The 15,657-nt window shown below is 37.8% G+C and overlaps 1 protein-coding gene across 1 annotated transcript in view; it reads right to left on the reverse strand.

Annotated features, from left to right (window-relative positions):
* GRB14 (growth factor receptor bound protein 14) overlaps positions 1-15,657 on the reverse strand; it is a 67,095-nt gene that overhangs the window by 18,940 nt on the left and 32,498 nt on the right. Inside the window, exons 3-5 of the mRNA XM_075153894.1 lie at positions 9,685-9,841; positions 3,277-3,398; positions 1,231-1,305 (exon numbers count right to left, since the gene is read on the reverse strand). Of these exons, the coding sequence (XP_075009995.1) occupies positions 1,231-1,305; positions 3,277-3,398; positions 9,685-9,841 (354 nt within the window). The remainder of the gene's footprint in view (positions 1-1,230; positions 1,306-3,276; positions 3,399-9,684; positions 9,842-15,657) is intronic.

A 15,657-nucleotide genomic window follows, 5' to 3' on the forward strand; every position in this document is an offset into this window, starting at 1 on the left:
TTCCATTATAATTTTTTTTTCCCCCCCCAAACTACCAAATTACATTTGCGAGCAAAAAACATTAAGTTCTATTAACACAGGGGACAAGACTTTCTAAATTAAATGTTTAGGTTAGACTGCAAAATCTATTTGCTATTTAGGTAGCAAAAGTGAACCAATTTTCATTAGATATGCAGCATTTTTTAAAATTACAAAGTTTTTATTTAGATTTGTAAAAATTATTTACAGAATCTAGCATGTGTCAATTAAATTTAATTTGAAACATTTTTTACTATATTTGGGATAATCTTAATCTCCTGACTAACATCCGTTTCTATAAGGATATAACTATTTAATACAGAAGAATGCTTTGAGAATTAGTTCTTTAATATTATTCATTTACTGGTGGATGCTAAGGCAGAATTTATTATATAGATGCAAAAAAAATTTTGTAATTTCTGTATTTCTTTTAGTTCTACCTTAAATATCTTGTGTTATTATGTTGCCTTTCCGATCATTCTTTATCCCCAAAACTTACACATACGGTTGTTGTCTTAAGACCAGTGAAAGTTCTTCTATTAATTAATTTTTCTAGTGACAAGCAAACAAGAGTGATGTGTATGTTTCCACCTTTATTACTCATTTTTCCCCTCTTTGAGAAGTAAGACGATGATCCCTGATATGGTCATTCTGTGAAATTATTCCCACTGTAAATTAAAATCTTGTGTCCGCTTAAAAGATGACTAACACTGAGTGACCTACCATATTTTTTTTCGAGGCTACAGTAGCCTTCAAGCTAACAAATCATACTAGTCAGTCTAAATTTTCTACTCATTAAGTTTAACCATTTAACTCTTTTTTTTATATCATTTGTATCACATTACCAGTTTCTCAGTATTCTACCAAGGCCTCCTGTTAAGTATGTGCTGAGTCCTGCGGGACTCCACCTTTTTAAGGAAACAGGGTCTTCCACCTGAAATACCCAGTAAAGGTATTAACCATTTTACTGCATTTTGTCTGTTTTGGCACTCCTTGATTCTGAAAGAATATGCAAGTTTCCAAGTATGGTCATGTAATAACTGTCTGGAAGACACGCATCATATCTCATAAGGAAGAAAAGTTATTAACCATGTTTTGAGTTATTCAAAACCTAGCAACGGATTCAACAGTGACAAGGAGCTATGCTCACACAACACAGACAACAGGAAATTCTGAGCTATGCTGGCTTGTCTTCATTCGAAGATTACATACCTGTAATATCCCAGAGTGGCTTACAGCTGCACTGGTCTCACTTGGAAAAGATATCATATGATCTGGAAAAAATATCTGTAACAATAATAATTTGTATCAAAGTTCCGAAAAAATAAATATAAAACTTTCTATCTCTTTTGGACGTAAAATTAAAGTTCTCAATGCAGTGCAAGACACTGCAGATTCTCCAGTAATTTAAGCTTACCTTAATATCACTCCTAAATTTGTGACATCCTATATATTATTTGCGGAAAAACTTAGAATTTTGAGAAAACGTCAATGGTCTCTGGAAGCAAGAGGGTTTCATACACCAGTGCAAGTCATATTGCGGTACTGGGCCCTTAGTCTTGCTTTTCTAGCGGTAATTTCTATCGCTGTTGACATATAAGACTTGCCTGGGGCTTCAATATGCTATGAAGTAGGGAGGATATACACCAACATGCTGAAAAATACATGGCTTTCTATTGTTTTCGTTACACTAGAAACATGGTAAAATGTTTTGGAATAACTTCCATTAATAGAGAACAAGTTCTCTCAGGTTTTAATTGTCCCTTTTGTATGATATGAATATGAATTAACACCAAAATCTGACTACATCAATACAGTGTGGTTAAAAAGTCCACATTTAAAGTGCCAATTTCATTACCAAGGAAAGCTCAAGGCATAATTTATGGGACAGACCTGCAGCTGGGGAGTTCAATATAGTCATGCAGATATGAACCAGCCAAGAGTTTGACCATTACTAGTAAAGTTTTCTCAAGGCTTTGCACAAGTTTGAAGCTAATATTCCCTTGACTATCCAATGTCCACTGACTTTCATTTTTAGTAAAACTGAACTACTACAATGGTAATCGTTGATATGGGTTAATTCACATCAACTCATTTCTGATAAAGCATTCTTGCTACACCTGGGACCCAAGTACCCAGAAGAATGACTCAACAGGAACAGTAAGGACTCTGATTAGCCACAGCTGCTGATGCTAGTCATAGCCGCATGTCTGCCACACTCCACAGCTGGTTCCAGTCACTGGTTACCAATACACAAACATACTTATTCTTTGAAAGCTTCTCTACTAACCATAGACCATCTCAAGCTTAGAATTTTTCACTAGTGCCATGATATTTCCATGTCAGGGGAGTACATGATTTGCCCAGAGAAACACAGGTGAAGGAAGGAAAAAAGCCTCAGATCTCTTGTATCTTTTGGTATCTTAATATTTACCTTTTCATCCTTTTCACAGGTAGATAATTTGAGTTCCCTTCCACTTTTAACCTGTCAAGTCCTCATACATTTCTGCTATTTCTCCTTTTGACATCTGAAACAAGCTGGCTTTAAAAGAGCATTAGGAGTGATCCAAATACACCATGCATTTGAGCAACCAGACGGTGAGTTTCTCCTGCTGAGCCAGGACTGCTTCCATGGCCTTTGCCATCAGCCAAGGTCTGAATCAGCAGCATTAACCTTTGGCAACATCCTTGAGTTGTCTCTGCTCTCTTTCCATTCCTTACATACACTAACTTTGGCTTCACTTTCACTTACTCCTAATAGGTTACGGCTGCTCATGGCCTTTTGTGTCCGTTGTCATTTAGCTGCAGCTGTGAGAAGCTGCCATGGGGCAGCGCTGGGCCATAACATTTGATTTTCACTTTAGCAATAAAATCATCTTTGCTACAGATGTCCCTCCTCACACTACTTCATTACATATTTTGTTGTCACTTGATGGAAACTTCACTCAATTTCAACAATTTTATTTTGTTGTATGTCCGTGTGAAAACGTCAGTAAAGTCAAACCCACGCCTGCCTCTCTCACCCCCCCAAAAAAAGAAGTATGAACATGGGTGTTTTACAGTTGCAACAAAGGGACCAGCCAACAGTTACACGCACTACAACATATTCCTATGTCTCATATATTCCCTCCCAATTATTCCTTTTGACTCATGTTACACTAACAGCTTTACACTCTGCCTCTCTGGGTGTAACAGAAAAGACTATTTTGCAGCAGCAGCGATTGCACCACTTCACAGATATACAATGTTAGGACTTACCAGTGGATTTTTAAAAAACTCATACTTGGCATAATTTTTTCTAAAATACAGTTTGTTTTCCTCTTCCATTACCCAATTGGACTGGACTTCCATCACTAATTCATGGTCCTCTATAGCTCTTCCTGTAAAAAAACCCAAACAAATTAAAAACACCAACGCATAACCTGCACCTGAGAGCCTAGGAATAGAACATGAAAACACAAAGGTCAGATAATAAAAATATTATCCAGTGAATTTAAATGAATACAACACAAACAAGCAACCTGAACACAGTCCATTAATCAGGTCCATGTTACACCAAGTTACTGTTCCACCTCAGTAGGGCCCAACTTCTGAGGTAGGTCACACGTGGGGTTTTTTGTTCACGATTTGTTATTGTTGTTTTCTTTTACAGGGGCAGCTGAGGGCTTTATTCCATTTCATGGCCAAATCCATGTTCTCCCTGCAGAAGCCAGGCAGTTCCTGCTGTGTGACGCCACGGGGCAGCAGGCAGCAGGCCACTTCAACCATTCACTCAGCCTGTCTGGGCTGTCAGGAATGTCATTCTAACGCTCCTTTCTCTAATGCATCATTCGTAAAGTGAAAGTTATCTGCAGTACAGAAAAGCATTAATTTGTCGTCTTCTCCGCAGGTCCCTATTACGTCCTGAAGCATTTCTAAAACTGCAAATGAAATTAGGCCATTTCAGTGTTTAATGTTTTTAAGCACAAACCAGGGATACTGAGAATTTTAGCAGCCGTAGAACTAGCATATGCAAAAGGAATGGTAAAAGTAAGCCATGAAAAAAACTAAAAAAGAAAACAAAACAAAAAAATAACATACACAGTGAATCCTAATGTGTAGTTTGGCTTTTGCAGTGCATATTTACGTGTTGCATACTCTCAGTAATGCAATGGGACTACTCATAGTGCAGGAAGTTAAGCATAAATCCTGAAAGGCTATGGATAATTTCTGTACAATATTATTTATATTGCCTTTTTTTTTTTAATAAATTTCAGAAGCTTATGATATGTTACAAAAAAAGGATGAACATGCTTCCAAATGAGTATACAGTTTTTGTGGCCACTTGTACTTTGTTGTGGACTCAAACTAATGAGAACAAGACGGAGTTGAACAAAGTTGTAGATTTCATTCAAATGATCATTGGCACCTCCAAATTTAAATTACACTCCAACAATGAGCTACAGGTTAAGAATAGGTTTGAGATCTAAATGTATGTCTCCCTGCCAATTACGAGGTTTTAACATACAATGCTGATCATGGTTTCAAAGGGAAAAGGCATTAAAAATATATTATAAAAATCATGTAACCCACCATTTTCTGATCACATTTTCTACACTTCATTGCATTATCACAAGGGATCTTATATATACTTTAAATGAATGTTGATGCTCTCATATAATGCCTGTTGTTAGAAACTTTTTTAAAAAATCATAACAGATAAAAGAATAGTATAGATTTTTTTAAAAAATTAATTAGGCATAATATTAAATTAATATAAATGGTAAATTTTTGCAAGTGGTCCTGGCTAAACAGCCTAACTGTCATAAAGTGTAGCATGCACAACCTTCTAAGAGATAAAAATCAAACCTCAAATCTGAAATCATTAAAGCCTCTTTAGAACTTCAGCATCTTTTTATTGATATTCTCTTGCCACCTCTTTCGCCAGTCACTGCTTTGTGCTTCCACACTGTCCAATCTGGTGGGTAACAGCTTTATTGTAGCCTGCAAATCTATAAGCTTCTTCAGGAAGTTTCCAGCTAGCAAATTAGAGACAATACACTCATACAGCTAAATTTCACCTCAGTAGGAAAATATCAAGCTTGCGACTAGCAGAAGACAAAGCACTCTCATGACCTACAGATCAAGTAGGGAAAAGTTAAACTTCCATTGAATTTAACTCATTCTTCACTGAATTTAACTCATTCTTGAGCCCATAAAGACAGAGATAAAGGACGCTACGTGAAACTCACATTTTCTAACCAGATCAAATGAATAAAATAAAAACATAAAGCAATTCACAAAACAAAAAAATACCCCAAAAATACTGAAAGAAAAGTGAGCATTTTAAAATCTTGTACTCCAAAACACATTCTTCAGATGCACAAGTTAAGAGACACTACAGAACTGAAGCTCCTACTCAAAACTAGCTTTTTTTTTCCTTTTAGTTTTATAGAGAGAAAGTGCTCCTCTGGGATGACATTTAAAACTCTTAAATGCTTGGATTGTGACATTTAAGAAAATACCATTTCCTCAAGACTTACTTCATGGTACAAAAATAAGACATTCTGCATCACCCCAATGGATGGGTAAGGATGCTGGTATTTATTTTTAAGGTGTCACATCACAGAATATTTTACAATTGATTCAACTTACTTTCTTGAAGGAACTGAAACACTGAGTTAGTGCCCTCCAAAACACAGCCCTGTAATCAAATCCCTAAATGTTGCCATGAAAAACCTGCCCTTTGGTTTTGTTAGATCATTTTTGCTCCAGCTAGACTGGAGATTTTCTACCTTCCTCTCTACTGTCTCTTTATTACTACTATCTCTAACATGAGGAGCACCTGCTACAGTCCAAAACAAAGTCTCCTTAACTATGGAAAGTAACTACAGCACATGAAAGAAGATTTAATATTGAAGTGCATGACAGAACACATTTCAAATAGCCTCCTCTCTAGCACCCTGCAGGGGAAAAAAAATTAAACTAAATAAAAACAAGAAAAGCCATTGCCCAGTACTATTGCACAGATAGTGCTTTATGAGCCTCCCCACAGGCTACCTAAAAGAATGCAGATAGTGAAATCAGAATGAGAGACTGAAATATGACGATGATGTGCCTGGCCAAGGCACTATCGCCTACTCAAAGAGGAACCCTAGAACACATGTCTATTGAGCTGCAGAAGCAAATGGAAAATTGTTTACAGTCAAGACAAAGATTTCTCACTAGAAAAGGAAAAATTTCAGGATGAAGACAGTATTTTCCTTGAAAAGGAGAACAGCTATGGAAAACTGCTCTGCTTTCACAGCCTGCCCTGTACAGGGGAATTGCAGTGGAAGTATGGGACTCCAACACCAAGGTGCCTGGTGGTAGGGATGACATGGCATCATCCAAATCTAGGCATACCTCAGCTGCCTTCAATAATCTTAGACAAGGTGAAAAACATCCAAGAATTTCTTTGAATTCAATAACTTGGGACAAAAAGGACACATACCAGAAGAACACAGTTCTGAAATATATTGCAATTTATAGTGCTGTAACAATCATTGTACTTCAGAGATTTGACATAGAGCCCAGGCTACTACAAAACTGTGGAGGTGGGTAGGAAGGCTGAGCACCCCAGGTGGTGAGGCAGTGGCAGCGGGCTGTGCGCGCTGTGGGTGCCCCACGGCAGGCAGATGGGGTGCACCGGCCGGCGCCCCGGGGAAGCAGCGCAGGTGGAGGAACCACCTCACCTGCCCACTCACCCCGAGTCAACACCACCTGGTCAGCACTTGCCATGCAATGCAGTGAGGACACAACCATGTTCAATAATATAGTTCCACACTAAAGGGCATATAGGTTTGTGAAAACAGGAATATAGAGACCGTGGTTTTATGTTCTCTTTTGGGTGGGATTTTTTTCTTTTTTTTTCCTTTTTTAACCTTCACATGCAGATACCTCCACACAGCAATGAAGGCATACTCCGGTGATGTAATTAATGTCTGTCTTGATTAAAAGCAGAATGCTGTGCTCAGCTCACTAAGATTCATGCAATCATATCTAATTCAGGAGAATTCAGACAGCTGTTAGATATTAAAGAAAATGTTCTCTAATTGACGAATGAATTATTAATCCCCATCATACTGGAATTTACACAGGCACACACACTCACAGTACTTCTTTCTATATCCATTCATTTAACCTGGGAGCAGAAAAAGACTGTCCAAATTTCCACGGGTAAAACATAGAACAGAATAATAAATAGCAAACAGTCTAAAACTAAATCATCATTTGAAAAATATTTGTTCATGCTACTTATCCAGTGCTTAAGAAAATACTTAATACAAGTCAAGATCAGTATGTTAAACCTTTCAAACAAAACCAGATCTAACAGTATCATAAAAATGAATCCGATATTATTCAGTATTATTAAAAAAAAAAGAGGAAGATATCTCAAGTTGTTCCTTTCCTTGGATAGTAATGTTGAATCGCCATCCTTATTATCTAGGAAATCATTTTATTTTAAAAATGAACAATTCACCTTTTTATAAAATTATGCCCCAAGCAGCTGGAGCAATCAGAAGACTGTATGGTGAATGCGTCTTCAGACCTGCACGCCAGCAATTTTGAGAATTTCAGAATCTTAGGAAAAGCAACTTTACTAATTATTTGATATTGAAATCTTCCAAGAAATCCTTCAGACTGAAGCAAACACACTATTTGACAAAAAGTGTATCATGCAAATAAATAAACCTGAAGAAACAATGCCAATATTGTTCTGGCATGGTTTGTCAAAAGTGTCTTCTTCAATAGTTACTACACTACTTAAACACCAGCCACACTACAAAATACAGAAAACACTTCTACTATTTATATAGTAGTGTTGTCTAAAGCCATTTTTATACTTCCTCTTCTGTAGCAGTCAGTCATTTACAGCCTCGACCCAGATTTAACTCTGACCTTACTCTGAGCTGGAAGCATCTTACAACTGATACATTCAGTGCAAAAGGTTATAAATATCTTTGAAATGTTACAAAGCAAGAAAAAAAATTTCAAAAACATTTGTGGCTGCCTTCATAGGATAAAGGAGCAGAAAAGGGCAGGAAACAATTTTAGCTTTTGTAGTTCATCTTTAAAATACAGCTGTTAAACATAATACAGTCAGAGATGCACAGTCAAGTTTATTTTACACAAATGCATGAGTCCAGATTCCCTAGATACATACACAGAAAGGGAGTTTAACAATAGCTTTTAGCCATATATAAATATCCTTGGGGTGTGTGTGGGGGGGGTGTTTGGTTTTTTGTTGGGGGTGTGTGTTTTGGTTTTGGGGTTTTTTTGTTTGTTTGATTGTTTGTTTGTTTTTAAATCGACAGTACTGGAGTTACCAGGTACCAGTGCAGTCCTGAGAATTAAAGACTCCAAGGAGTTTCCTATGTATTTCAGAATGCAGGAAGGCCCCTAAAACATCCTTTTTCTCAAGTCACACTTCATACCAGCAGCTGGAACTACCCTTGAAGTTGCAGAAGAAGTACTACCTTTGGTAACTCTAGTACAGTGCCAAAGTTCAAGAATAACATGGAAACTTTGAAATGACATGAAATTAAAACCAGATTTTTTATGGCATTTGTCTTCTAGTAATTTTTTCTGATATAATTCCCTATCAAAACCAAACACAATACAGTACTGAAAGGTAGTGCTGTAAAAGGAGGTAAGATTATCTGACTAGAGTATCAGTTCAACACTACATCCTAACAGTGGGCTTCTAAACTCATCTTTTGCCGAGTGAAGTCTTTCCTGTGTTCTGCATTTTTTACATCTCTGCAAGCATCCCCTTTCTCCCTATATTTAATTTGTCTCAATGTGTTTTTATACTGCAAAATAACCTCTATATACTACAAAAAGGAACAGAGACCAGAAGTTAAAACTATAGTTATAATCTTAAACCACAGATTACACCTTTTAAACTGTATAATAGAAAAAGAGTTTTTTTACTACACTAGAGGAACACTGATGATGAGGAAGGAGTTCAGAGCATTTAGTTTCCAGCAATTTAAAATACTAAGCATAAAATCACTTCAACACAGTTCATCATTGGTCCGTAACTGGAAGTTTAGAAGAATGGCTTTGTTTTGCCTTTTAAGTAGTCCTGTCCCAGAGTTCACAATAAATCTAGCCAATCTGATTGTACTGAAGGAAAATACTGACAGCCTACTTTGATGTTGTTTCTGAAGACTGAGTCCTATTGTCCAGATAGAACAGCACTGTGTAACTGCTTTCTGTCCTTGATCTCAGAGATTTCACTCAGGTGTGTTGGGAACAACAAAGATTTTATCTGCAATGAAAATAACCCGTGTCTTGCTAGAGATAAGCAGGAAATATTGGTAAAAGGGGAAGAACTGCCAAAGAAAAGCAAGAAAGAGCAAGGAAGAATTTGCAGTGAGAACCTTAATGGTCAGTGTCTTCCAAATCGCTCTTACAGATGCGGATCAAGCAGTGTGAGGCAAATGTACTATGACAAAATGTACTTTATAGCTATGCTTTCAAAAAAAGAGAAACAGAAGCAGCAAACCCCCAAAAGAACAAATTCACACAAGCCCTCCCATCATTTTGCTTCCAAGCCTTTCTATTACAATTGTACTTCTATGTGAAAATGAAAACCAAACACCTTATTACTGCCATACCATTGTATAGTATCAGTCTTACCTAAACCTGTGTGGGTAAGTTGTTCAAACAGAGTCCAGCTGTGGTCATCAATATAGTGATTCTTCAATATCAACAGCTGACATACATCCCTGGCTGTTATATCACTTGGTACTTCCAAAGCTCTGCTAGTATCATCTTCACTATACACTTTAATTACCTGCAATAAATAAAAAAGCTAAAATATCCATAAGTTTAATCTCTGATTCAGTTGGTCCAAATATGTTCCTCTCTCAGCTTCATGACGGAGACGAGAACCTATACACATAGGATGCAATACTAAAGACAGCCATTTCTCTGTAGTGCAATGGCATACTTGAGAACAAAACAGCTGAGCAAAGCATATCCCACTTCTAAATTTGGCTACTGGACGTCCCTTGCCACAGGACGCTGGACAGATTGGTGCATTCACTTTAAAAAAAATGGTAATGGAGAGGTAAATAAACCTGGTGAAATTGTACATTCTTATATAAGCTAAAGAAGAAATCACAGAGGATAAACAGTGAAACTAAAGAACTCTATGACTGCAGAACTGTAGAAAGATTTGATAAAGTTAGAGTTAGTTCAGAGAACAGCAATCAGATTTGAGATGCTCACAATTCTATAGACAATAAAACCAGGAGATGCTACAGAGCTGCTTCAAATTTTGACAAGCAAGAACTGGAACTATGAGTAAAAAAGGCATATATACATACATACAGAATCAAAACAGTCACACATGGAAAAGAATTACCACCATATGAGGATCAGGAAAGTAAATAAAACGTTCTAGAAGATGTACATTTGGGGCAGGGGGTGGGGGGCAATATAAATTCTCATGACTTATCCTTGTCATTTTCATGAAATTTTAAATTTCAGTTAAAGATTTTATTTTTCAACATCGATACACATTTTAGAGTCCAGAAGAATGGGTGTCCATTAAGTTCTTGAAGAGGTGAAGCTAAACCTGCTTACACCTAGTTTCAAATGAAGAGGCTGAGGAAGTCTTATTGCATACTGACTGTTTGAAAGAAGGCATGACCATTTAGGTATTTTTTTCTGTATTTTCTTTCTCTGAAGGAGAATGAAACGAATCAGATGAATCAGTGAATTGGATGGAACTGATGCAAATCGCTAGTGCCTTGTCTTCGTAAGCTCTGCACAGTGACTAATCCCACTAAAATCAACACAGAAGGTTTTTTTGTATAAGAGTAGAAAATAATTTCATATTCCTTACAGCAGTCAAGAAGTTCAATGCTCTGTTAAGATTTCTTCTATTTCTCATTTTCTAAAAGTAGACAAAACACAAAAAGTGAAAAACATTGAGGCTCCTGAGACAAGGGTCAACTTTTATCTGTGGTACTGTATGTTGGAATTGTAACATAGTTTCCAAAATAAAACAGATGCTGGAGATTTTATTATAAACACAAACAGGCAGGTAAACATGAGCAGTAGGTATAGAAGACTTGATGCAACATTAAACATGCCATAAAAGTCTTCCAGGTACTCAGAAACACACTAAGGGATCAAGTCTGGAATGCATCTTTTTTACTCTTTGTATTTTCAAACAAACATTTTGACCCAAAAGCTACCCAATGTCATGAGACTGGGAAGTGAATACATTAATTCATCTTTAAGAGTGGGATTTATTCCCCAATATTTACGTTTTCCAGTAGTGTGAAGTAACGCAGAGCAACACTATTCCCTCTCTACCAAAACAGCAAGAGTCTGAATGTCCATCCCCAGCGCAGTGCCTGCCGTGTACTGTGCCAATGGAACACCAAGCAGCTCACTTGCCAGTGACAGTCTGGCCACAATCGCAAAGAACAGGGCCTACCCCGTCTGTGCCAAAGCACAGACATCCTCAAGACAAAGGGCGTCCAAAATGTTCTTAATTTATCTCAAACATCCTCCTCTCAGTTTATTCAATTTATCCATATTCATCAGAATCCACAACACACCTCACCTGAACTTTATGTACAAAACCTAAATACTATTGCAAACCCTTCATTAAACACCTAGACGCAAGTTCTTACTTTAAAGACAAACAAGCATGTTATTGTCAGTCAGTCCTTAATTGCCACCTTACTAAACACATGCTCATTTCAAGCATCTAATGAACAATCAGCAATGTACTGTTGCCCTAACTTGTTACAGCAGCTCCTTCTCTGGTTTGTGCCGAAGTTGGTAGGAAAGCGAGCAAGGAGCTGCAACTCTATATCTCCTGCCACCTGCTTCTCGCCCACTAACGGCAAAAAAAATCAGGTCAGCTCGCCCATGCTTTCCAAACATCAGAACAAGGAAAAAGGACTCCGTTTGAAAACCACAGAGATCAAAGCACACTGATGGCCTCACTCCTCTCCAAAAAACTGCTTTTCTCTATGGAACTACATATACAGCAGTTCTGTTACAAACTTTGGCCCAGCATATTAAATCAGTATGAAGTCCACGATGATTTGCTTGAATATTTCAGCTAATAAATGATGACAGCTCAAGAGTTCCACATGAGGTTCAGCCACCCTTGCCACGACACTGATCTCCAGGATACGGCAAACATTAAAATCACGCTTCTAAAGTGGTGAAAATCTCTCTCTATTCATGAATCAACCACCACAAAGCAGAGTCTTCCAGGCAGAACAGGCAGACCCTGGAGAAAGTCGATCCAAAGTTTCCACAGGCCTAAGCTACAGCCCAGTACTTACATTTAATACAAAAGGCAGAAGGACCACAATGATACTGAATTCCATGATCGACGCTGCCAAAGCAGCTGTGGTTGATGGCTATGGTTGGTTTTATAAGATGCCTATTCTTCGGCAGCGATCCCACAGCTAAGCAAGTGAGACCAGTAGCAATGCAGCCTGCTTGCAGTAGGGTCTTGTTCCACACACACAACTTACTAAAACTCCTACTCCAGTCACAGAAATCACGTTCTGCAGTTCAGGATAAACCGACATGAATTATTTAAATTCTTGCAGTATTTACAAGGATTCAAAGATGAAATTAAAAGAGGTGTCTGGCAGGGTGCACTGTGAATGGGATGGAGGGCTGTACGTGAGTAGACAAAACAGCATCCCATCACCTTTAAAACATGTCCTACTCTGGGCAGCACTGAAGGTCAGGGACAGCTTCATTAGCCTCTCCAGTAAGTCTGTGTCAGGCCAAATCGGAAAGATTTTACAGGCTAAGTGCCAGAAAGGAGACAGTATAGATGGTGAAAGGAAGGGAGAAAATTAAAGTGACTTTCCTAGTATTGGACTAGATGATCATTGTAGGTCCCTTCCAACTGAAATATTCTATTCTATTTCTCAATATTCTCGCAATAAAGCCAGGGTGAGAATCCATGCCAGCACCCTGGCTACGGACCCTGCCAGCACATACTAGCAACCACAGTTTTCTCCAGGTACTCATCAAGTTAGGTGGTCTGCCTGTTTTACAGCAAGAGCACGTACAGCCCATGCTGAGGCCCTCAACAGACGGTTTTTACAGAAATTCTCTTTAAAAGGGTTAAGAGTCGCAGTGCAGATGACTACACTCTTATTGCTGAAGAAATAGAAAAAGACTTTTTAAAACGCTGAAGAAAGCAACACAAGTCATGATAATGAGCTGCCTGCGGCCATTCAACTCGGGGACTGGGAAGCCTTGGAGGTGGCCTTGGACTACAGGAGCACAGCTAAAACAAAACAAAACAACCCAACAAAAAAAACAACAGAAAAAAATCCAGCCTTTATATTCTCTGTGAGTATTCTCACTCAGCCTTCTCAGTATAGGGAAATAAATCCTGCGCAAGTCTAGGATAATGGATCACCCCAACTCACAGCTATGACGTGCTACCTTATAAAACACAAATGCTGTGCCCTTTTTCTCCTCCTTGCAAGGGATTCACATACAGCAGGGGACAACAGACAGGCAGTCACCTAATAGACCCTTCTGAACCTCTGTTACAGTTTTAGTTTAATGAATTGAATGTGATGGTGTAAAGCTGTTAAGTTAGAGTGACCTTTGAGGGGTTTTTTAATTAGAAAAAGTTGCTCAGTCTGCGCTTTCTGCTGTGTTTGAAGCAAAGTCTCTTGTAGGATTTGCTGGGAATGCATTTGTTCCAAGGGGAGTGGATCACATGAAAAAAGATAAATTCAAAATCCCATTTTTCCTTGGAAATATGTTGCAATAAATATTTATCTTCCCAGAAGTAGAGGATGCTCCAAGAATTAAAGGGTGGCAGGATTATCCTAAAAATGCAGTTATGCTGACCTCCTATAGAGATGAGGAAGCTTGAGTGACCACTTCTTTATTTTTATTAGCAGCTATCATCACACATTAGGCTGGCCAATCATCCCCCACTCTCTTCCATTTTTTCCCCTGAAAATTTGTCTGAGAAGTAGCACACAAGAAAAGAGCTGCTAATTGAGAACAAGCTGTCATTACAGTTTTCATTACCATACACTCTCAAGCTTTGTTCTAAAGCAAGCTATTTAACTTCACTTGACTATACCTATTAGCAGACAGTTAAAAGAAAAAGTTGCCTCAGTAGTGCTCAAATCTTCTTTCCTGTCTAGTTTATAAATACAAGGACATTTTAGTTCTTCCCAAGGTCAGAGAAAGAAACTTCTCAATAGCTTCCATTTAAGCTACTGGTAGTAAGAAATTAGCAACTCCAAGATCTTCTTATAAGAGGAAAGCACCAAGCTGAGCATGACAAGCATTAATCATTTTCATTGCCTATGGAAGCAGGCAAGGAGGCACAGCTTTCCTATGTGTCTCTTTCCATTTTTCAATATATTAAAAATCAGCCAAGATCCCAGAAGTATGTGCAATGCATCTTTATCCCTCCAAAAAATTATTTTAATAAGAAATGTTGCTTCAAAATAAAATATATTATTGTTTGTATTTCACTAATCATCTGAACTCAGGATGTAAAATCAATGTTGACAAATATAACCTAGTATTTACAGAGAAAAGGAAAAAGGAACCCTAGCTTTTATACCAAAAAATAATCAGAAGGAGCAAAAAAATCAGAAACTGTTTAAATAAGTAAAAGAGCACATAAGGTAATCAGTGTGGGAGGAGGGAGGAGCAAGAGAAGGCTGGACTCTACTCCCCCGAGTCTTCTTCCACACTCAACCATCGTCTCCCCTACAATAATTACATAATTTGTTTCATAGACTTTTAAGAGAGGTTGTCCAAGTCTGATTCTTCAGAATCTTCAAGCCATCTGTTTTGGATCTTCCAATCTGCAGAAACAGCACAAACATATGGAAAGAACCATACCCTGCATTGAGGAATTTCAAATTTCAAACTAAGTCCTGGCATGTGAAAAAAGCCCGGTAGATCCAACAGAAAAAGAACCACTCAGCACACGAAGTCCATATTTAGGTGCCTACATCGAAATGACCTGACATTTACATAATTCTTAATGCTCCTGTGTAGCCATTATGACAGTGGATGGTCAGCACCTTTAAAAAAAAAAACAAAAAACAAAAAACAAAAAAAAAACACAAAAAACCCCCACACACCAAAAAAACAGGCCACTTTTATTTATAAAGATACAAGCACCTAACTTTAGTTAATCATTTCTATAATTATTTTTGCCCCATGAATAAAACATCACACATTTTGTACTTACATTACAATTTCAGTCACATTTATGTTAAATGCACAGTTGTTGCATGCAAAACCAGGTCTTAAAAAGTCTTACACTCCAGGGTGCCATACTTCCCCTAAGATCCTGCCTGATACTGCGCTAACCTCTGTCTTTAGTTTTAACTAACAGGCTATTTGCCTGAAGCATTTGTTCTCCAACTTCCAATCTTGTCCCCTGCTAGACAAAGTTCTTTGCTTATTGATATTGGCAGAGGGTAGCGGAATTTGGAGTGTATTTGAACTACAATGGAAGCACTTAGAAATTTCTAACATTTTGAACTATTTTATGACTTCTAGCAATAGTCTGTCTTGGCTTTAGAGAGAATCAGAAAAACTCTGCAGTAAAAAAAAAATTTAAGG

This window comes from Calonectris borealis, chromosome 6, assembly GCF_964195595.1.
Source record: "Calonectris borealis chromosome 6, bCalBor7.hap1.2, whole genome shotgun sequence".
NCBI classification, from domain to species: domain Eukaryota; kingdom Metazoa; phylum Chordata; class Aves; order Procellariiformes; family Procellariidae; genus Calonectris; species Calonectris borealis.